Here is a 24,169-nt window from a genome sequence, read left to right as displayed (position 1 = left end):
CAAAAATAAGTAAGAAACTTTGGAGCTGCCCCCAGCACGCACTTCTTGTGGAGCTAGCAGTAAGAACTGGTGGCTTTGCCATCCCATAATCTGGGAAACCCTTCTCAAAGTCAAGTCAAAAAAGTGGTGTGAAAAAGGCATTGACTCTGATTTTTAGTGGACCCATGTATATCGAATGGATCTTCAAGCACGGAACTCTGTAGGACTGTATTCAAGCAGAATTCCTGGAGGCCCCTTGAATTCCAAATTCTGCTGAGACTTATACTGAACCAAGGCACAAAATCCCAATAAGGAGCCTGAATCCTCCACATTGTCCTGATACCCAGCTGAATTATGGAAATCTTCAGGGACTAGAATTGTATTTGAATTAAGATTTAATTAAGTCAAATATCAGGGACATTCCACATCTGCTGATTTTCTACAACATGGACATTTCAGCTCTCCATGACTATAGTTTGCCACCGACTTTGTCTTAAAAGCAGTTTTTTTAAACCCATGACAGAGTCCAGTGAAACATTTGCAAGTTCCTACATAATCTGGGCTAAGAAGCAGTTTTTATTTCTACCTTGGAGCTTTGGTAACAATGGCTGGGTGAGCCATTACTGCCTGAAGAGAACATCAGGACTCCATAGCTGGGATTTTAAGATCATTAACTATTAAATAGGTTGATATGATTAATGGTATGTTTTATACATTGTAGGGTGGATAGAAGCTGGAATTGAATCCACTCTCTACCATTTCCCCATCTAACACCCTATTTCTGGCTATGACCAGGAGGAATCCACTTAAGTCCTCAGGGTTGAGAGGAAGCCCATGATCCAAATATGGACACACCACCCTGGGTTGTACCTACTAGGTACAACTAGGTACTGGGAGTACCTACCAGGGCATATTCCAAGCCAGAAAACCAATTCATAAGGCAAAGTACAAGTGACACATGCATCTTTTAACACAAAGTCCAAATTCAGTCAAAGACCTATATCTATCCTAACATATCTATCCATGTGGCAGAACGACAGAAGTCTGGATGAGGTCACAGTGGATGGTTTCCAGAGGCCCCATGAATGATGTATTTAGAGTTCAGGGTTAGGAAGTCTAGCTATGACCACTGGGTGGTGATGAGGCAGGGAGCAGGACTATGGCACCAGGCAGGTAAGCCTTTTGCTCCTGCAGATGTGGGTTAAAGAAATACAAGCAGTACCCCCAACAAGCTCACCTCCATGGCTAAAACCACAAGCAACTGACATGGGGTTCTTTCCCTTCCCAGGGGGTAATATAACCTTGGGGTGAGACAGAGTGTGATTTTGCCAGTTAAGAAGACTCAGTAATAAGGACTAGATGGATTCCAAGGCAGTGATATAGATAACCCTATATTCCTCTGCTCCTTGAGTAGGTTAGACCCCTTGGGGTCCCATGGTAACCCAGAGAAGACAAAACCAGTTTGGTTCCCAGAATATGAGAAGGTTATATTTACCCACACTTGAGGTAACAGACTAGGTACATTTCAAGTGTGTCCCCAAAACGGTATATTTTGGTCAAGGCTTATATAATTGCATAAAGAATGATGATGTTTAAGTATGAAACAACAAACTTCAACAGTCTCAGGGCAATTATTAGCAGAGTTGGGATAGGAGAAGCAAGCCTATCAAATATCTCCTTGCCTCCAGTTTTGTCTTAGGGGTCTCATTTTATTTTCTTCTTGAGAAAATACAGTCCCTGCCCATTAGCAAGAAGGTTTTCAGATAGATACAGACTTTTCTTTAACACCCGAGGTGATTTCTCAGATCTTGCCCTATTTGTGGCATCAACAAATCACATGAATACCAAATTGCATACATTTTACATGCCAGTCAGATAGAAGAATCATGAAAAAGGAATGTTTTAAGACAGTGTGAAAGTGTGAGTTATTATTGAATGACCTATTTAAGTAAAGGGATGCAAATAGATTTGTAGCTGTTAAATAAAGACCATCCTTGAGAACAAAGAAATGGTAACCTGAGAATTTACTCCAAACCTCTCCTCCTTAGGCAAACAACCAAGAATAGTGCCTCAATTCTGATTCAAGTCCCTATTTCACCAACACTTTGCCTCCTCCTCTCCCTCCTATAGAATTCCCATGCTGTAGGACTTCTCTACTAATGAGAAAATCAAACTTGGGATGAAGAAAGTAGGGGATTCCTCTCTAATCACTAGGCATCTTCCACTATCCCTCAGATAGACCTTGTCCTGGTCATCTGGACCAACATACAACACTACATTTCAGAAGAGGTCACAGATGACCAGTGTTCAAGGAAATCTCCCGGTTCCAGTGAAAAGGATTTGTAGATTTCTAGATCGGACTATGGCTTATCATCAGTCATGTGTTGCCTCTTCTGAGGCACTTATATAGCATTAACCCCAGAACCAGACCATTTACCCCATGGCTGAAGGAAAGCAGCTAGGACCAGTCTTTGAGATTTGAAGTATACAATTGAATCCTGTCCAGGATGATGTCCTGGATTCTGATGAAAGAGGATTTCCAAAGTTTTAAAAGCCCAGGGCTAGGATATGCAGTTCTGGTGAGCTCTTGGGAGACTTCCAGCTGCCAGTAGGTTCTTCTGTTGATGATTAGGTAGGTCCATTGACCAAGGAGCTGTGCTCTAGAGTCACTTGCCCATGTGGGAAGGCTTCTCGGGTTCACACAGGGTCACAGGAATTGGCTGGAGCTGTCTGAGTACCAAATTCAGAGTGTTTATCTAAATGAGGGCTGAAGAGCTGGTGTCCAGCTGGCAAAAGATCAAGAGGCTTCCTTGAGCAATCAAGGCTTCTTCTTTTCATGCTCTTCTTTCTTCCGCTGTACAAACAGGTTGATGCTGGAGAGGCAAATATCCCTAAATCCCTCACAGAGAGAGCAGATAGTAATGACTGAGAGATGTACATGGTGCCCCGAGAGCATGGAGCAGGGGCGATGAGCCCCATCTATGTCAGTCAAAGGCAAGAGGCAGAGACTGAGTTGAGTCTTAAAGAATCAGTAGGAGTTTACCAGTGTGGACCTGGAGTGTCCCAAGCAGCTGGAATATGTATAAAGGCTAAGAGGCCAGAATGGAAAAGGTTTATTTTTGAGAGGAGGGGTCCCCACCCCTCTCCTTGCCAGATTCCTTTCGCCATCTGTCCATCTCCTCACCCCCAACTCTGCAGGGCTCTATGCTGCCACCAGAGGAAATTTCTTGTTTTTCCCCAAACAATTGTTTAAATATGTATTTCTGTATTACCTAGAAGAGTTAAATGTTGTTCAAATGCTGATTTACTATCCTTTAGGGGATTGTGTGTTCTGATCCTTTGTCTATTTTTCTATTGTTTGCCTTTTTAATATTTACTTGTACCAATTATTTACACATCCTGGACACAAATTTTGTCTTTTTTATTTGCTGCAGACATCATTCTTTTCTTTTCTTTGAACCTGTTTATGGTACCAATTTTTCATTCAGAATTGTAGATGGTTCAGGTAGTCAAAATTATCCTTTTCATAAAAAATAATTCCTACTTTCTGTACCTGGCTGGAGAAACCCTTCACTACCCTGAGGACATAAAAGTCTCCTTCTATAATTCACTCAATGGTTTAAAGTTTTGTTTTTCCCATTAGGTTTTAATACATCTAGGGTTACATTTGGTATGAGACAGTGATCTAACTGGGTTTTTTCCCCAATCAGAAATCCACTGTCAAAACATCATTTATTAGGGGGTGAGTTCTCTGTCCTCAGTCTGAGTCACTTTTTCACTATATAGCAAAACTTCATGTAAGTTGAGGTTTGGGTTCTCTCTTCTACTCCATTGGCTCTACAGTTATTTCACGTGTCATGCATATGGAGTCATTATATCGGATAGGGCAAGCTTTCCAGCTTTATTATTATTTTTCACAATTTCTTTAATTATTTTTAGACATTTAATCTTCATTTCATTTTTAAAGTCAGTTTTTGAGTTTTACAAAACATCCTTTCAGAATATTTCCTAGAATTGAAGTTACAGATTAAGTTGGGAAAAATGAGATAGCCTTATGATACGGAGTCTTTCACTGTATGACCATAACATATTGTGCCCCTTTCTTCAGGTCAGATAAACACATCATTTTTGGATGTGGGGCAGAGACAAATAAATTCTCCTTATAGAGATGGAATATACTCAATCAGAAGAGAATTCTTGGGTTGTTGTGCCATGAAAATGAAAGCACAAAATCTATTGCACAGATCCATCTTAAATTTCCATAGGCTAGGGATGCCTAGGTAGTTCAGTCAGTTGAACGTCTGACTCTTGATTTCAGCTCAGGTCATGATCTCAGTCGTGGAATGGAGCCCCACAATGGGCTTTGCATTGAGCGTGGAGTTGCATGAGTCTCTCTCTCTCTCTCTCTCTCTCTCTCACTCACTCTTTCCCTCTCTCTCTCTCTCTCTCTCTCTCCCTCCCTCCCTCCCTCCCTCTCCCTTTGCACCTCCCCTGTGTGCATCCTCTCTCTAAAAAAAAAATAAAATAAAAACATTAAAAAATTTATAAAATAGTCTGAAACAAAGGAAAAATAGCAACGAATAACCCTTTAGAAGTTAAAATTAAGGTAAATGAGTGAATAAAGTAATCTGAAACAAGTGGAAACTCTTTGTACAAAATGTCAGGGTAGAATGAATAAACTCTTAACCTCAACAATTATTAGAATGACAGGCAGAAATGCAGTGCTCAGCTGAAACATATCCTCAAGTGAAAGGAAGTGGCATCGTAGCTACACAAAGAATGAGTTAGAACAGAAAAACCTACTATAAAGTCACTGCAACAGATTGAGAGTATTGGCATTGTGGAAAATACAAGCTGAACTGAAGCAGTTAATAAATGATATCATTAAAACAGAAGTCAATCTTGGGAAGTAAAGAAGACCCCTTCCAAATCTAAAATTCTGTAATTCCATATGTCCTAGAGAAAGTTTCCCTCTGCTTTAGGAAGAAGATTCCTTTTGAATATAATGAAAGGCTGTATAGTTTTTCTTCGTTTTTTATTAGTATGAATAGTTACATTAAATGTTCTTAAACGTTGAACCATCCATGCATTCCTGAAATAAACTCCACCGGTTAATTAATTATTATTCTTTTGGATTCCTGCTGGATTTGTTTTGCTATCATCTTATTTAGAGATTTTGCATCTGTATTTGCAAATGAAACCTGACTCTTTGAGGAGGGGGATTTGTTTGTCTTTGTGTCTTTGGGCATCTAGTTTGTGCTAATTTCTTTAAATAAACTGGAATTGTTTTTCTTCCCTAATCAATGAATAATTTAAATTGCACAGAAACAATGGTTTCTTAAAGATTTGAAACCGACCTGTGAATCTGGGTAGGTCCAGGTATTGTTTTAGTACATTAGTGTGTGGAGTGGGGGTGGAAGGGATGGAAGGGGGAGGGAAGGGAGATTCTTTAACAAAACTTTCAAGAACGCTAACATTGAGTCTAAACACCTTTCCAAATGATTGCCAAAGTTACAGAAGCTTCTGATAATGAGCCCAATTAATGTAAGATAATAGAACATAAAGAGAAATGATACAAGGTAAGGATGAATGAACACTTGATTAAGTGCCATCTGCTTTTGTTTTCCCAGATCAGGAAGTGTGCTGCACCACTGGAATGAAATCTATTACTTTGTGGAACAGTTGGCTCATAAATTCATCAGGTGAGAAACACAATGTATATATATATATAGTGCTCTGCCATGAGTAAAACTAGCCTACGTTTGCTATTCTGCTAACTACCAACTACTTTGGGCATGCTTTTTGACAAAGGTAGACCCTCAGATCTTTGACCAGAGACTTGACTTTGTTTTAATCTTTGCCGTGTTAGAATAACTTTTGGCTTTGTGTTTTCAGAAGGACCCTGATTTGGTTATAAGACCAAAATTTTACCGCTGTCTCTCTTATTGAACAATATATTCTTTCAGAAGGATCATTAACATTTTCTTCCACAGTGCACCACACTGGGCCATTTGGCTTATTCTAGCTGGACTCAGGTGTAAAAGGTGTAGGGTGAAAGGTGACCAATTCATTCCAGTGTGCCCAGAACTTTCCCTATGACAGCGCTGAAAATCTCACATTTTGAGATCTCTTCAGTCCCAAGGAAACCACCATGTTGGTCAGCCTGGCTGTGTGTCCTAACAGGTAGAATTCTCCGAGCATTCTTTATACCACTTTCCAAGGGAGGACAATGCAGTTTTGAACTGCACTATAAACGTTGCAGAGCCTGGGAGGTCCTACTTTCCAGTAAGTATCAATGTCCACTGGTAGAGAAAAGGAGGTCATTTTACCCTCCTTGGGTACAGTCTCCAAGGGAAGACACAACTGTGATAGTTTTCATGGATGTGCTTGAAGCCAGTTGTCAAGGTCTTTGGTAAAATTGTTCTGATCATCGTGAACTCTAAAGCAGCCCCACTCCTGTGTCATGGCATCGGTAAAGTCTTCCAGCCCATGTGAGTAACCATAAACTTCTTCTTTGAATAAGATTCTTTATCTCAGAAGACTCCTGAGACCAATATAATGACAAACACATTCCCTCCAAATTCAGTTGACCTCTTACCTGCTTGCCTGATTGGAGGGGAAGGGTTAGGAGGTATCCTCTCTGTGATGTCAAAAATTAGAAGCTGCAGCAGGCAGCATCTAAACCCAGATTGTTGGAAAAAGCAGATGCCAAGAGGAGAGAGAGGGAGAGGAAAGAAGCAAATACATGAGTGGTATTAAAATCAAAGTATTTGGGAGAATTGTAGAAGCCTACAATTGAAAACAACGACTTCCCAAACTATCCTAAGAGACATTCGCTACCCTTAACTTGAATAGCGTTGGTGAGAAACTGCTACCTTTGGAGGAAAACAGCTCAATAGTTGGACAATTCCAGTTTCCAGAAAAGTCTTTTTGTCGTTGAGCCAACATGTTCTTCCTATACTCCCGTCCATTATATCCATTATATCCTTTGAAGTGATATAAAACAAATCTGCCTCTAGACACTTGACAGTATCTGCTCTATTTCTATTTGCCCTTCTGGTCTTCTGTTCTTTCTGAAGCAGAGGAGTCTACTGGAAAAGGATTTGAAGTTAGGCAGATGTGGACTTGAATCCAAGCTCCATTGTGCAACCATAGCAATTGACTTACCTTGGTTGAACCCTGGTTTGCATGTGAAAATTAGAAGAGAAAACATGTGCAAACCAAGTAGCCCAGCACCTGGCTTAGAGTGGCCACTCAGCACTTCTCTCTCGCTGTTCCTTCAGCAATTCCAGATGCCTCACTGTCTTAGAATCAAAGACACTGAGAGGTAGGGGTGGAGGAACTAAGAAACCACTTAACCCAATCCTTTCATTTTATTGATAAAGAAACTGAGGAGGAGAAAAGTCGACATGGCTTAATCCAGACCACAAGACACTTTCCTCTGGTTGTCTCCTCTGGCCTTTCTTGTCTATGGACCCCCTCAGAGTGTAGCACCAAGATATCACTGTCACTGTCATGAAAATTCCAAGATTCAGGTACTGTATTTTGACTGCTGCAGCCCAAGTGCCTGTAATAGTATCTGACACATAGTACATGCTCAATCAATATTTTTGAATAAATGGATAGATTTTGAAAAGGAATGAATGATTTTTGTTTATTCACTTTTCTCTGTTTCCTTCAAGACCTTAACCCACACCTCTCACCCATCACTCTCAGCAAAGAACTTCACCTCCCGGTTTCACCAAGAGCCCTGTGAATAACAGAAAAGTGATTTCCTAAAGTTCCAGTCCTACTCTTAAAAGATGCATGCATGTCCTTCCCCTTATCTCTGAGATTCAAGTATTCCCCCTTTGAAGGCGACCCCTCCATTTTAGTCCATTTTGTCCCATTGTCTCCAATCTTCTCCAGGTCTTTGTTTTTCTCTTGTATTTTTCTCTACCATTTCTACATCAATAGACGTAAACAAATCTCACCTGCCCCACATCTGAAAAAAAAACACAGAAAAAAACAAATCTCCAGATTATGTTCCTCTGTAGACACTATAGATACCTATTTCTTTGCTGGTTTCTCACTCAAATATCTTTAAAGACTCAGTATCACCATATCCTTACTTCCTATTCATTCCTTAACCCACTGCCATCTGGCTTCCATCCCCCCCTCCACCTGCTTGCTCTCACCAAAGTCCCTAACTAATGCCCTAAGAGGACAAAGACAGAGAGTGTCTTGCAGTGCTTATTCTGCTGGATACAGGAGCTTCGTTTGATTGAGAGCTCCCTCTCTTCGAAATTCTTTCCTCCATCTTCTGGTTCTCCTTTCATCTCACTGACTAGAGCTGGGCCTTTAAATGTTAGTGTTGGTTCTAGATTTGGGTCACTTCCCTTCTCACTGCTGACACTGTCTTCGAACAATTCCACTCACATTAGTATGCTGAAAACTCCCAAATTATGTCTCTAGCCAAGACTCATATATCAAATATACTAGTTGCCTCTTGGAGCTGTACATTACCCACATTTCAAATTCAATTTTTTCTAGAGCTGAACTCTGTATAATTGTTTAGGAGCCCAAGTTCTAGAACCAGGAGCTTGGTTTTAAGTCCTGGGTCCACTACTTTCCCACTGTGTGACCTTGGGAACATTACTTTGTCCTTTAGAGTCTCAATTTCATTTTCTGGAAAACAGGAACAATAATAGTACTGATCTCATAAAGTTGTTACTGGTTTAATGAGCTAATATGTGCGCATCACTTAATGATAGTGCCTGATACATAGTGAGCACTTGATAAGGTTGACTGTTATTATAGTATTATGATAATTATGGTGTTTTGCTGATTAGCTGCAGTGAGGTGGTAATAGGAAGAATTGTGTCATGGACAGAGAACCGAGGTCTGTTTCAAGATACCGGCATTCAATTCATACTCCTTAGGCTCCTACCAAGTATTAAACACCATGATAAGGGTTTCCAAAGATGCATCAGATGTATGGTATTGAATGTAGACTTTATCCTAGAGGCAGTAGGAGCCATTGGAGATTTTTATAGCAGATGGATGACAGGTCTGACTTATATTTTAGGAAAATAGCTCGGGAAGCAGTGTGGAGAATGAATTGGAACAAAGACTGTTGACAGGCAAGGTCACCGGCCAGGAAATAATTGCAGTGGTCACATAGTTGAGGGCAAAGTCCTAAGCTAAGAAATGGAAAAGGAGGGAGGGTTTAGGAAATGTTGGAGGAGGTGGGAACTATAAGATATGGGGGCCAAATCAGGGGTGGGAGGGTAGTGCATGGTGAAGAAACAGGTTGACATTGTGACAGATGAACCAGTTGGCCACCCAGAGACAGTGCCTGACAGACAGCACTCTATTGGTGAATCCACTACAGTCTGATAGTCCATCTTTTCTTTTCTTTTTCTTTTCTTTTTTTTTTAATGTTTATTTTTGATAGAGAAAGAGAAAGCATAAGCAGGGGAGGGGGACAGAGTACCTGAAGTGGGCTCTACACTGACAGCAGTGAGCCCGATGCGGGGCTCGAACTCATGAACCATGAGATTATGACCTGAACCAAAGTCGGACGCTTAAGCAACTGAGCTCCCCAAGTGCCCCGTCTTTTCTTTTCTTTTTTTTTTAAATGTCTGTTTTGCTTTTGTTATTTCTGGACAGTCCATCTTGCAGACAGAGAAACACGTTTGGTCCTCAACTGAGAGTTGTTCTGCCTCTAAGAGTGTGGATTTTATCCAGGATAAAGCTCCTGAGCACTGCCATAAACAAGCCATGCCACCATGTTCATTAATAATGAGAAGTATAAAACTACCAAGTGGAATAGATATTCTTGTGGCCCATCAGCACCTTCTCTCCTTCTGGGATCACCTGCTTGGGAAATCGAGCAGAAATTAAAAGTTGATGGTGATCCTGCTTTCAGAGCAAAGGGTGTTTATAGTATGATCTTAGCGGCTGATGGCACCAAGCTGCAACAGGTTTAGCCACTCCCCTCGTTAGAGGATACACTGGACTGCCCTGGAGACACTATCAAATTTCACCAATCAGGGTCCCCTTTTTATAAACACCATGCAGACCAGTCGTCTTCTAGAGTTACACTTCTTCAGACAGAGCATGGGGCAGTGATGAATGTTAGCTTTCCTATTTGTCACCCGCTGTCACTGAGCGGTGGTGTCAAATTCGAAGCAGCGCCCCCGGAAGACACTGCAGGTCTTCCCACTGGTCCACAGTTTCAAGTCGGCTACTGGCTAAATACTTGCGACACCAGCTGCGGGGTCTCTCTTAGGGTTGTAGGTCCTCAGCTCTGGCAGCCAGATAGGAGAGGAAAAACAGGGAAGATGACTGGAAGGAAATGGCATTCTATCTGCCCTAATAGAATTTCTTTTCCTTTCCAGCCCACAGCTAAGAATGTCTTTTATTGTCTTCTCTACTCGAGGAACAACCCTAATGAAGCTAACAGAAGACAGGTAAGGATGCTTCCCTTCCCTGTTGCTAAAAAGCCCACCTTTTCCTGAGTAGTTCTGGTATATGTGCCCTAGTGCCAGCCTTGACTGTCAGTCATTTTAAATTTAAAATTTTTTAAATGTTTATTTCTTTTTGAGAGAGAGAGAGCACAAGCAGGGGAGGGGCAGAGAGAAAGAGGGAGACACAGAATCCGAGCAGACTCCAGGCTCTGAGTTATCAGCACCGATAGCTCGAACTCAAGAACTGAGAGATCATGACCTTAGCCGAAGTCAGATGCTTAACTGATTGAGCCACCCAGGCGCCTCATCAGTCATTTTAATCATATAGTTCTTTCTTTCCACTGAAGCCTTGAACTTTGTACATTGACCCATCTGCTAGTTTACTCTGTGATGACTGATAGAATTTCCTGATGTTGGTGAAATTCTGTAAATGACTAAATCGCATTAAGGTAAATCTTACATTTGATTGGCAACTCAGTCTGCTAACTTCAAGCAGAATGTTAGCAAGCCAAATCCTTGGAGGATTATAGTTTCTTTTATTTAAATTAGATTTATTTTGTGGGTTAAGGTTTCAGAGATATAATAAGCATACTGTGAGAGAAGTAAGAACGTGAAATATTATTAAACATAATTGCCAAGGCAGGGAATAGAAAGGGAGGGTTTATGGTACCATGGAAAAAAGGAAATTTTGAATCAGGTGTGGCAAAATGTTGTTGACATACAAGGATTACTTAGACGTAGCTTAACAAAGATATTATTTGGGGTTTTACCACTTACCCATGAAAACTAGCAAAAATAGAGACATACCATTTGTTCATAATTAGGATGGTATGTTGGAAGTGGAGATAACAGTTTTCTTGAGTTAATAACACTTTTGTCCACTTTTTAAAAAATGCAATAGTGACATGAGAGAAACATCATGGGGTGGGGGAGACACATGTGGGACTACTGACAGACTGTGTATGGACATGTAGGGAAAAGGAAAGGAGGAAGGGCAAGCACAGAGGACAGGGAGACTTTATAACATTCTTCTTCCAGAAATCAGACTAGGACTAACAGGATGGAGTAAGGTTTTCTGGATTTTGCACTAACACAGCAAATCTGAGTTAGTCCTCATTTTTCTCCATGTCTTTGTTTCCCATGTGTAACAAAAAGAATTCTCTGTACCATGTAAAAGTTTTCAAGTCCTATTTCTTTTTTTTAAATTTTTTTTAACATTCATTTATTATTGAGAGACAGAGAGATACAGAGCATAAGCAGGGGAGGGGTAGACACTCCCCTCACTCTCACTCACTCCAGGGGTAGAGAGGGGGAGACACAGAATCTGAAGTAGGCTCCAGGCTCTGAGCTGTCAGCACAGAGCCCAATGTGGGGCTCGAACTCACGAACTATGAGATCATGACCTGAGCCGAAGTCAGTCGCCTAACCAACTGAGCCACCCAGGCGCCCCTCAAGTCCTATTTGTCCTTCAGCAGTATCTATTATTCATGCATGCCATTTGAAACCCCATTTTTAAAACAGGGGTTTCTTATTTCCTATTAACAGAAGAAGAAACTGAGGCCATATCGTATTCCTAAGGATACCAAGTAGAATGCACACTAGATGCAGGCTCCACATTCCTTCCACTCTCCCTTGCTGCCTTCTGTTAAACAGAGAATCCTAAAGCCCAAGAAACTTGAGAGATTTTTCCATCACTATTGGCCAAGGATTTTAAGAAGCTCTGAGAAAGTGTCTCTAGCCTATGAAAGACTCCTACTTTCTCTCAGTCTTTACATGATGACATCCATTATGCAGAGATGGCTTTGTTCAGAGAAGACTCCCCTCTCACCCATTCTTCACATCCTCCTACAACCCAGGCCGCCCGGTGCTGCTTCGCATTGACCCCACTCACTCCATTATTGAGTTTGGCCCAGAGACCTAGATCTCACACCTCTTGTGGGTATTTTGTGTGCTACTGCTCACAGCCTCTGGGAAGTGGGGAGGGCAGCCGAGGGGGTTACAGATTTTTAAACGTTGTTAAAATGCTTAGGCTTTCAGACTCGTTTTGGTTATGCTAGCTCAAATTAGTCACCTGAATCCAATGTTTTTCACTTGAATCTAATGTTTTATGCCTTAACTTCACTACTCCTAGTTTCCTGTACCACGGAGAAGACAGAGGTTATGATCTCCACTTTGCTAGAAACAGCATTTAATATTTAAGGGCTGCATATGCATCAAACAGCCAAAAAATGCCTTGCTAAAAAGGATGTTTTGGTTTCATGTGGTGACTGCTTGGCCTAACCTATGGGTCAGCTGGCAAAGCATGAATGGATTACTGACACATCCCCAACATTATCAGCCTAGGGAGAAATGTGGACAAGCCTTCTCTCTCCAGAATACTTTTTCATGAGATTGGCTAAAAGAACTAGGCTTTCGGAGCTTCCAAACTGGTACTGTTTCTGAAAGATATGACTTCCAGTGTTTTAGTTGGCCACAGGAATGTTTACGTTTTTCTCTATATATCATCAGATTTTCAAAATATCCCTATAAGACAGTAATAGATGCATTATTGTACCGATGTAATGACTGAGGAACCGTGTAAGTTAAAAAAAACTTGCTCAAAAACAGGACGTGAATTCAGAGACTCTCATTTCCACAAGAGCAAGAGATTGTGGGTAAACCACAAGAAATAATATCAAAGACATATTTGCATCCACTTCTTGGGATCAAATCCATATAAAGGAAACCACAGGAAGGCTGAAGAAATATAATAGAAAATAAATATGGTGTGTTGAGAGGTAGTAAAGGAATTACAATTTGAATAACAATACTTACCATTTGTGTCTTTTATCTGCTGAACATTTTACATATCATTTCTCACTTAACCTCATATAACCATTCAATCTCTAATGGGGTCTCCTTATTTTATATGGAATATACTATTTATCACTAACTGCTTTCAGCATTTTTTTCTTTAGCTCTCCTCAGCAGGTTGATGTGATCTATCTAGGCATGGTTTTCTTGGAGTTTTTCCTATTTTGGATTTGCTGAGGTTCTTGAATGTATAATTTGTCTTTCACCAAATTTGAGAAATTTGCGACCCTATTTTTCAACTATTTTTTCTGCACCACTTTCTCCTCTCCTTCTGGGACACCAGCGACAGAGATGTTAGACCATTTGATATGATTCCACATGTGCCTGAAGGTCAGTTCAATTCTTTTCCAATCTTTCTTCTTGCTATTTTTCAGATTAGATCATTCCTACTGATGTGTCTTCATGTTCACAGACTCCTTCCTCTGTCATCTCCATCCTGCTGCTGAGCTCATCTATTGAATTGTTTGTCATAGACATTGTGATTTTTCAGTCCCAAAATATCTATTTTGTTCCTTTTAAAAATTTTATTCCTCTGCTGAGATCATCTATCTTTCCATTTATCTCACATGTATTTACCTTTACCTCATGGGAGCATAATTATAAAATAAATATATAAATACTTAAATATATAATATATAAAAACATATAATAAGATATAACATATAATGAAATATATCATATATATTTAGATATACAATGAGATTACATATGAGGTAAATATTTATGAGATCAACCATATGTAATATAATTAAATATAATATATAAAAACTATAAAGTAAACATATAAACCTTATATGCTTTAAATTCTCTGTCTGACAATTTCATAAGCTCAAGATTGGCATCTTAATTGTTTCTTTCCTGAGAATTGGTGCATTTTCTAGGTGCTTTGTATGTCGAGTAATTTTAGATTATATCCTAGAAACTTTTAATATTAGGTTGTTCAGACTCTTGAGTCATTTTCAAATCCTCTGGAGAATATTAATTTGTTTTCTCTGTTTGCACGAGGTTCAGACAACATGTTCTCTCTCTTCTTCTGTGGTTGGTGGTTTTTTTTTTCAGTTCAGTTTTCAAAGCCTTTGCTAAGCAGCTTCAAGCCTGTCCTACACATGTGCAGCTCAGAGATAAGCCCAGGACTTATACAGCTTCATACACAGAATTATTGGGACCCCCTTCTCCAGCTCTCTCTTCTGCAGGATTCCCCACACACTGTTTCCCACTGAGGCCGCCCTTTCCAAGTCCTCTAGTAAGAAAAGTGGGGTTTATCTTGGAGTTTGGCCTCCACATTGTCTCGTGTAGTTCTCTACTGAGGTCACCCATGGGGCAAAGGCAGAAGTAATCAAAGAGAAATGAAAGTTGGGATTCTCTCCACATTCTTTGAGCCACAGGGGGTCCCTTCCCCAGGGGCCTGATATATGGTGACCTCCCAGGCCACTACCATGTGACTGAGACCCACCCTCAGGTTAAAGCTATGAAAGAAAAGAGCAGGGGGAATGTGGAATTCGTACTTGTCTGGGTTATTTGTCCAGGTTTTAACTACTCTTCCCAATCCATCTGCTTTGTTTACTTTTCATAGTCCTTATTTGTTTGCATTTTTATTTTGTCCAGAGGTTTTGGCAATAATTGCCAGGAGAGATGAGATAGCCAGTAGCAAGTTTACTCCATCTTGCCTGCTATTGCTTCAATTTTGTAGATAAGGGGCACCGAGAATCTGATGTTAGATAACTTGCTATGGCCAAATAACAAAAATGGCAGAATTAGTAGTATGATTCTGGATTCTGGAATCAGTCCGACTCATATGTTTTGCATTATATCATGTTGCTCTTCCAAGATTTCATAGCTTCATCAGTTTGCAAAATGATTGATAAACTGCAACACATTTTTCAGGTTTCTTCAACAGCATCATAAAGGATCTAATGTTAATTTAAGTACTATTGGAATACATTATTTTAATGTTAACTACTGCACATGATTCCCTATGTACTCCCTGGACAGTCTTTTTCCTGATCTTGATTTAAATATTTTAGATGTCTCATCATTTGGAATGAGATCATGTCAAGGAAGTCCAACTCTTCCTTTAAAAGAAATCAGGAATAGATATTCAATTTAATCAAATGCATTTTTGGCATATATTAAGATGATCCTTTTTTTTTTCTTTGACCTACTAACACAGTGAAATGCATTTAAAATATTTTTTTTAATATTGGATCATTCTTGCATTTCTGGTTACACTTGGTTGTCATAGATTATTATTTTAATGTAGAGTCGAACTCTGTCTTCTGCATTTTATTTAGAAATTTAACATCAGTGTTCATAATTGTGATTGGGCTGCTATTGTCCTTTTATGACTACTTTTACTTACAGTATTTTTTATACTTTTTTTTTACATGTAGAGCATTACTTCTAGAAATTCATCTGATGTAAGGTATAAGGCCAAGATCCATCCATTTTCTCTGAGTGCTTAGCCAGTTTTTCCAACATCATTTGCTGAATAATCATTTACTACCAATTTGAAAAATTAAACTCTTTGGTAGACATGGATCTACTGCTGTGTTTTCTATTCTGATACACTGCATTTCTGTTCCTAGCTAGGGCCACACCATTTTTATTAGTTTTAGCATCTGGAAGACCAGTCCTTCTTCATTTCTTTTTTTTTTTTTTTTTAACGTTTATTTATTTTTGAGACAGAGAGAGACAGAGCATGAACGGGGGAGGGGTAGAGAGAGAGGGAGACACAGAATCGGAAACAGGCTCCAGGCTCTGAGCCATCAGCCCAGAGCCTGACGCGGGGCTCAAACTCACGGACCGCGAGATCATGACCTGAGCCGAAGTCGGACGCTCAACCGACTGAGCCACCCAGGCGCCCCTGGTCCTTCTTCATTTCTTTTTTTTTTTTTTTTTTTTTTTTTTTTCAACGTTTATTTATTTTTGGGACAGAGAGAGACAGAGCATGAACGGGGGAGGGACAGAGAGAGAGGGAGACACAGAATCGGAAACAGGCTCCAGGCTCTGAGCCATCAGCCCAGAGCCCGACGCGGGGCTCGAACTCACGGACCGCGAGATCGTGACCTGGCTGAAGTCGGACGCCTAACCGACTGCGCCACCCAGGCGCCCCATTCTTCATTTCTAATCATGAGTGAAAATCTCCCTGGTCTTTTGTAGTTTGTTTTTTTGTTTGCTTGTTTTACCATGGGAATTTACATAATTTGCTTAATGTACCAAAATATTCTTGGGGTTTTCACTTGAATTGTATAGAAAGTACAGAATCACCTTAGCAAAATGGCATTGCAATTTTATTGTATATATTTTCTTATTTAAAGATATATCCCTTCACTTATGTCTCTTACTAAGGTTTTATTGTTTTTTATTCAAATCCGTCTCATACAGTGTTATTAAGTGTTTTCCAAAGGCATTTTTAAGTTTTCCTTCCATTGTGAATGAGTTTCTTTTTTGTTTGTTTTCTTTTCTAAAATACTGGTTTATGTAATTTCTACTTTTAAAATTTATTAATTTTTGTTGGTTGATTAGTAAGTGATTAAATTTTACTTATCATCCATGGATGTTAGACCATATGTATACCTGATGGATAAAAAATTTTATATAAGAAATGTATTGATTAAATTTGTCAAATACCTTATATTTTTGTTTACTTGATCTGTGAGGACAGAGAGGTATTTTTAAACTTTCCACCATAACTTTTATTTGAATCTCCAACATATTGCTTTATAATTTATGCCATATTGTTTAGTTCACATGGGTTTTCATTATGGACTATATGTCTAATCAACATAGAATACCTTTCTGTTACCTTTCATGCTTTTTAAGTCCTTTGTCAAAAAAATTTTTATAAACTTAAATTTTTAAAAACATTTTTCTGCTATATCTGTGTCCACTCATTTATCTTTTACCCTTCTTTGATATTTTAATTTTGCACCAGAAATTTGAAAAGTAGAATTTGAAGAAGTATAATTTCATTTTTATTCTAGCAACAGTTCCCAATGAATTTTGCTTGTCTTTACAATGGCAACAATTAAGTAATCTCATTTATTCTCCTCGCTGAATTTCTTTTTTTTTTAAGTTTATTTATTTATTTTGAGAGAGAGAGAGAGACAGAGAGCACGTGCATGCAAGCAGGGAAGGGGCAGAGAGAGAGGGAGAGAGAGAATCCTAAGCAGGCTCAGCGCTGTCAGCATGGAACCCGACATGGGGCTCAATCCCAAGAACCATGAGATCATGACCTGAGCCAAAACCAATAGTCAGAGGATTAACCAATTGAGCCACCCAGGCACCCCTCCTTGCTGAATTTCTTAAGAACTATTTGCATTATGTCTCATAAATACATACACATGCACACAGTACTTGAAATTTTTACCTGATTTATTTTTTAATTTTTTAGTTGGCTAAGTCTTTTTTCAGGTAAAATCTTCCTGAAAGGTATGTGAATATTAAGCTGTCCAAGTCCCAACTTATTTGAGAATTATTGCTATTCACCTCCATATAAACATTTTAATTGAATATGAAGTTCTTATACTCTATCTTTTCTCCTAAATTTACTGACAATGACACTATGCCAACTTGCGTATATCCTATTCTACATTGCATACAGAAAAATGCCAATTTAGTACATTTCTCCTTTGTGAATAGTCTTTTTCTGCTTCTGGGTGGATGCTTGTAAAAATATACTTCCTTAACCTTGGAATTAAAAAAAAAATCAAGAAAAAATATCTAGGTGTATGTTCTTTCATTAATTTTGGATAATACTTTGTATAGGATTTGAACCTTTTCATCAGGATATAACAAATATCTTGAACTTCAGAAATATTTTTCTACAATTTTTTATTATTACTTTTCTTTCATCCTTAGGATTTTTAAATGTATTCTAAACTTTTTTGTGTTCTAGGCATAATTTTTTAATCTTTATCATTTTTCTTTGAGTTCTTGGAGAATTTTTCACTCTTGTCCTGTAATTCACCAATTTTTAACTTTGTTTGTATTCAACTTATTGTTTGCAGCTTCCACTGAAATTTTTTTATCATAGTAAAATATACATGTCATAAAACTTACTATTTTAACCATTTTAAGAATACAATTCAGTGGCTTTACGTTGTGCCACCATCACACTACTATCCATCTCCAAAACTTCTTCATTATCCCAAACTGAAACTGTTCCCAGCTCCTGGTAACCTCCATTCTACTTTCTGTCTCTATGGATTTGTTTACTCTAGTTACCTCTTATAAGTGGATTCATATAATATTTTTTCTTTTCAATCTGGCTTATTTCACTTAGCATGTTTTTAAGGTCCATCTATGTTGTAGCATATTTCAGAATCTCATTCCTTTTTGAGGCAGAATAATATTCCATTGTGTGTATGTTCCACATTTTGTTTATCCATTCATCTGTCAATGGACATTTGGCTTATTTCCATCTTTTGTCTGATGGGCATAATGCTGCTATGGACATTGGCATGTAAATGTCTGTTGAAGTCTCTGCTTTCAATTCTTTTGGGCATGTACCTAGAGGTAGAATTGCTAGATTATAGGGTAATTCTATATTTAAGTTTTTGAGGACCTACCAGACTGTTTTCCACAGTGGCTGCACTGATTTACATTGTTACCAGTAATGTACAAAGATTCCAATTTCTCCACATCCTTGCTGACACTTGTTACTATGTTTCTTGTTTTTGTTTTTTAAATAACAGTCATTCTAATGGATGTGAAATGGTATTTCATTGTGGTTTCAATTTATATTTCCCTAATGTTTAGTGATATTGAGCATCTTTTCATGTGCTCATTGGCATATTTGTGTATCTTTAGAGAAATGTCTGTTGAAGTCCTCTGTCCATATTTTATTTGAGTTTTTTATTGTTGTTAACTTCTAAGAGTTCTTTATATATTCTGGATATTAATCCCTTAGTAGATATATGGTATGAAAATATTTTTCTCCCATTCTGTGGGTTACTTTTTCACTCTGTTAATGGTGCCCTTTGACACACAAAAGTTTTAATTTTGATGAGTCTAGTTTCGCCAGTTCGTTACTTGTTGCCCATGCTTTTGGTGTCATCTCCCAAGAAACTGCCAAATCCAACATCATGAAGCTTTTTCCCAATGATTTTTCTAAGGGTTTTCTAGTTTCAACTCTTACATTTAGGTCCCTGATCCACTTGGAATTAATTTTTGTATATGCTTTAAATAGTGTCCAACTTCATTTTATTGCAAATGGACATCCAGTTTTCCCAGACCATCTGTTGAAAAGATTGTCTTATCCCCATTGACTGGTTAGCACCCTTCTTGAAAGCTACTTGACTATATATCCAAAGTTTTCTTTTTGGGCCCTCTATACATCTGTCCTTATTCCAGTACCACACTATTTTGATTACTGTGGCTTTGTAGTAAGTTTGAAATCAGAAAGTGTGAGTCTTCCAACTTTTGTCCTTCTTAGACAATTTTTTGGCTTTTTGGGGTCCCTTGAGATTCCATATAAATATTAGGATAAGTTTTTCTATTTCTGAAGAAAGATGTCATTAGAATTTTGATAGGGATTGAACTGAATCTGTATATCACTTCGGGTAGTATTATCACCTTAACAATTTTAAGTCTTCTGTACCATGAACACAGGCTGTCTACTTATTTATTTATGCTTGCTTTAATTTCTTTCATCTTTCATTTACTGTTTTCAGTGCCATTGCATTTTTACCTGACAAATAATCTCTATGAATATCTATGAATCAACCCTATGAATGTTTTTCTGATCCTAAATTTTTCCTTTTGTGTATGTGTGTGGCACCCTGCTATTGTGTTGGAAATGGAATATCTTCATCATGAATATGAATTAGAATTGCTTTGTGTGCTCCCCTGTTTTTCAAATGAGTTTCTTTCAAAGGGGAAATTTTCTTAAATTCCTCAAATTGGTCCTCTTCTTCCCAACTCCTGAGACTTTCCTTAGCATAGTGACTCAAAACAGGAGCAACCAGGTTTTTCAGCACTGGCATTTGGGGTGAGTTCTGTCAGGGGTCATGAAAAAATCTTTGTTGAAAATGTGAAGATCCCAGGCGAAAGACAGTGGGCTAACTTAGATGTGGTATAATTTTTGCTTGGAAAGAGTAGAGACCCAGTAGTGTGTCCAAGGTAAGAGGGAAGCTGGAGCCAAAAGAAGAATGTCAGGTGTAGGTTTTGGATCACTGTGGTAAGAAATGAACCCATCGCCAACCGCGGGCTTTTCATGTCCTAGAATTCCAGGCTGCTAGGCCCTTCCTCAACCTGATCTCAGCAACTCTACTTCTTGTAGGAATTATCCCAGGTACCTGGCATGTGTGTGGCACTCTTACCTATTTTCCACCACGGAAAAAAAACATTTCCCTGTATTAAACTAGTTTAGCTGTTTCTATAGCCTTTTGGAGGGAAAAAGGGGGGAAGTTAAATGTGTAGACCCAGAGCCACTGTTTTTACCTGGAAATTTCACCTTCCTTCTAAACTTTGCAAGATTAAAAAACAAAGCATAAGCAAACAACCATGAGTCAAAGAATTATTACATCTTATCCAACTCTCTCACTGGCCTCATTTCACTGCTCAGGAAAATTATTCTCAGAGAGATTGAATTATTTGCCCAAATTCATACAAGTCGTCAGTAGTGGTAGGATTTTTTTTTAACCAACAAAATTAAAAATTTTTAATCTAGTGATTTTTTCTACTACATTATTATATAATCCACCCAATTCACTGTGCTGCTATCTTTGGTTTCTTGTCTGTGAAATAGTTAAACAGAACCAGCCACTATGTATATGTGCAAATGCATGAGTAAACTTACTTTTGTGTCTATATACAATCTTTTATTAATGAATTATAATGTACCAATAACCTAGAATACTTTTCTCAACTATAGTAAGAGAAAATTGGTAATACCTACCTTGTTAGGTTGTTATGAGAATCATTTATTACATGTATTATGTAGATGGAGACTAAGTCAATGAATGCACAAGACCACTCTGCTGTAAAAGTGTAGGAAGTTGGATTTGAATCCAGGCATGCTGTCCCCAATGTCCACATTCTTAATCACTATACTATAGAGTTTCCCACAGTTTTACAATTACATACAGTTTTAAGTTAAAAACAATTCCTAGCATAGACAATTCACCACCCAAACCCTCAGACCTCTTCCAGAAAACACGTCTCTGAAAACACATGCCCTCCCCACATTTTATCTTCAGGATTTTGTAACAACTTGAGCTTGGAAATACTCCTCACAAAGAGGTAAAGAGGTAGCATCAGCATTTCACAGATGGGGTTAAGAGGTTAAGCATTTTGCCTATTGCTTAAGGAGTTGGAGTGAAAGCCAAGAACTCCTGGCTCAAACTGCTGAGTGGAAACCAAGAGACCACACTTCTCCATCCCTCTCAGTCATCCTTTGGTTTGGTTGAGAGTGTGGTTTTGCCATTAGTGTCACAGGGGAAAATGACATACTCTGAACACATCGCTTGATTCCTGGAGCAGAATGATTACAGGCTGTCATTACCAAGAGACATAGTTCTAAAAGCCTTTTCTAAATTTAAAAATAACAAGAGAGAAAAAGAATCTCCAGATACTTTGCACTTGAAAGAACCTGGATTTGCTCCATTTTTAGGTACTCTTTATTTAGGTACAAGAAGTTTGGATGGCAAAATTAAGAGAAATGGAGGGAAGCATGTGTTTATTCTCTTGTCCTGTTGACTGAGAGAGAATATCCCAGGAGCTGGGTCCATGGGAAAGTTCCTTACCTCTCTGTGCCTGTTTCTTCGTCTATAAAATGAATAGAATGATAGTCTCTACTGCATAGAACTGTTGGAAGGATTAACAGTGCCAGGCACACAATAAGTATTGTTACTGTTGTGGTTCGGGTTTTGACAAACAGCTAAGGAATCACCCCAAATCCTCCTGGACACACCCTACTCAAATCATCATAGTAAACCCAACAGCAATCCAGAGAGCAAGCTCCCAGTTCTCCGTGGCTCACATCCTTCTCCGAAGTTTCTAACATTTGGCCAGTCTATCCCAATATAGCGGGATATAGGTAGAAAATACTGCTTCAGCATGAGGCTAGAGAAAAGGTTTTTTTTTTTCCTTTGTGTAATGGTGCTAGCGAGACTTCTTCCAGACAGGAGCTCACAGGCAATATCTCTAGAGGAAGTTTGTCTCAGGCCTCCTTATACTGAATCTCAGTGATGGTAAAAAGAACCCACCTTGAAACAATTCAGCTGTTCTGGGAGCAGACTGATTTGTGAGAGTAGTGAGGTCCTGTACTTCTCACACTCTTCCTCTGGGGGTACCCCTATTAGGAGAAGAAAGTAAAGTATACCCCTGGGGCCCTAGCATATAGTTTGAATTGGCTTATCAAAAGCAAACTTTTTCTTCAATACCCTTTCATCTTTAAAATGCATGTACATTTGTATCCTATTTAATAATATACCAATGTTTAGATTTTATATAAAAATCATGTTGAGGTCTTTCCCAAATTATAGAGTACAACTTACACTCTGAAAAAAATACATATACATAGTGTGTGTGTGTGTGTGTGTGTGTGTGTGTGTGTATCCTGTGTCTTTGTGTACAGTAAACTGTCCTAGTCCAAGTATGGACACCCCAGATGCAGTAGAGACAATACAGACTTTGTACCCAGATCAGTTTGGGTTCCAGTCTGGGCTCCCCCAGCACAGCATGTTACTGAACTTCCCTGAATCTCTTTTCTCAAACGTACGATGAAGATAATGACGCCCACCTTGTGGTGTTGCTGTGAGGCTTTTGTAAATTACTGTATGGAAAGTGCCCGGCAGAGACCCTGGCACAGCCCAGATGCTCAGGAAATATCACCTCCCTTCCTCACCTGCTGTCCCGCGTGTGGCAGGCACACAGAAATAATAAAATCTGACAGAGCAGCTTGCAGAAACATTCTTGTCAGGATGAAGCCAGCAGGACAGACGACCCAAGTGGGCAGTGGAACCAGAGAACGGCAGGGTGCTCAGATCTGAATGAAGCAAGACAGCCAAAACCAACTGGTTCTCGGTGGCCTGGCAACGGCAAACCACTATCGGCCGACATAGGCTAGCGCCACAGCACCGCCTGCCCATCACCTCATAGCCCTTGGCCTCTAGGGCTAAGCCTAAGACGTCCTGCTGCCCTTGAGCAGCTCTGACTGCCTCCTCATGAACTGCGGGCTCAGCCACTGCTACTCACCCTCCACAACTTTTTTAAATTATTAAATATGTCAAATGTAACAAAAGTATACCAAAAAAGCATAGTAGACCCATTATCCACCACCAAGCTTATGAAACAAAATATTACAGGGGTTGACACCTCTGTGTACATTCCCCTTTCTTTTTCCTCACCAGAGATAATCACCATCCTGAATTTGGGGCTTATCATTCTAACGGATGCTGAATATTTTTGTATACCTGTGAGCAATACATTATATTTTTCAGATGAAACTATAATAAATGGTCATATTGTATGTATTTTTCTTGAACATGCTTTTACACGTAACATCATGTTTTTAAGACTTTTTCTGTGAAGATACACATAGCTGTGCTTGGTTCATCTTAACTAATGTATACTTTTCTCTTGCATCATACTGTATGGCTATGAGGTACCATCAGGTACTTATCTGTTCTCTTCTTCATGGACAGTTAGTTTATTTCTAACTCTTTGTTGTCATAAACAAACTTGCAATCAACATTCTTATACCTGTCCCCTTGGGGGTCAAAAGCAAGAATTTCTCTCTGATATACAACTAGGGATTGAATTGCTAGGTCTTGTGGTATGTGAATGTATAGCTTCACTAGGCATGATTTCATTGTTCTCCAAAGGGGCTGCACCAGTTTTCATTCTCATTAGTGATTTATAAGAGTTCTCTTTGCCTCTCG

General features: G+C 39.0%; 1 protein-coding gene and 1 long non-coding RNA gene across 5 annotated transcripts in view; one reads left to right on the top strand and one right to left on the bottom strand.

The window, feature by feature from the left end:
* LOC144615934 (uncharacterized) overlaps nucleotides 1–24,169 on the bottom strand; it is a 252,075-nt gene that overhangs the window by 10,992 nt on the left and 216,914 nt on the right. The gene's annotated exons all lie outside the window — the stretch shown is intronic.
* ANTXR1 (ANTXR cell adhesion molecule 1) overlaps nucleotides 1–24,169 on the top strand; it is a 218,941-nt gene that overhangs the window by 20,224 nt on the left and 174,548 nt on the right. For all 4 annotated transcript variants that reach the window (XM_060659422.3, XM_060659437.3, XM_060659436.3 and 1 more), the window contains exons 2-3: nucleotides 5,610–5,681; nucleotides 10,362–10,433. In XM_060659422.3, the coding sequence (XP_060515405.1) occupies nucleotides 5,610–5,681; nucleotides 10,362–10,433 (144 nt within the window). The remainder of the gene's footprint in view (nucleotides 1–5,609; nucleotides 5,682–10,361; nucleotides 10,434–24,169) is intronic.

Source organism: Panthera onca, chromosome A3 (genome assembly GCF_046562875.1).
Source record: "Panthera onca isolate mPanOnc1 chromosome A3, mPanOnc1 haplotype 2, whole genome shotgun sequence".
NCBI lineage: Eukaryota > Metazoa > Chordata > Mammalia > Carnivora > Felidae > Panthera > Panthera onca.
Note: the sequence above shows the minus strand (reverse complement) of the source record. Positions and strands in the feature narration are given on the sequence as shown.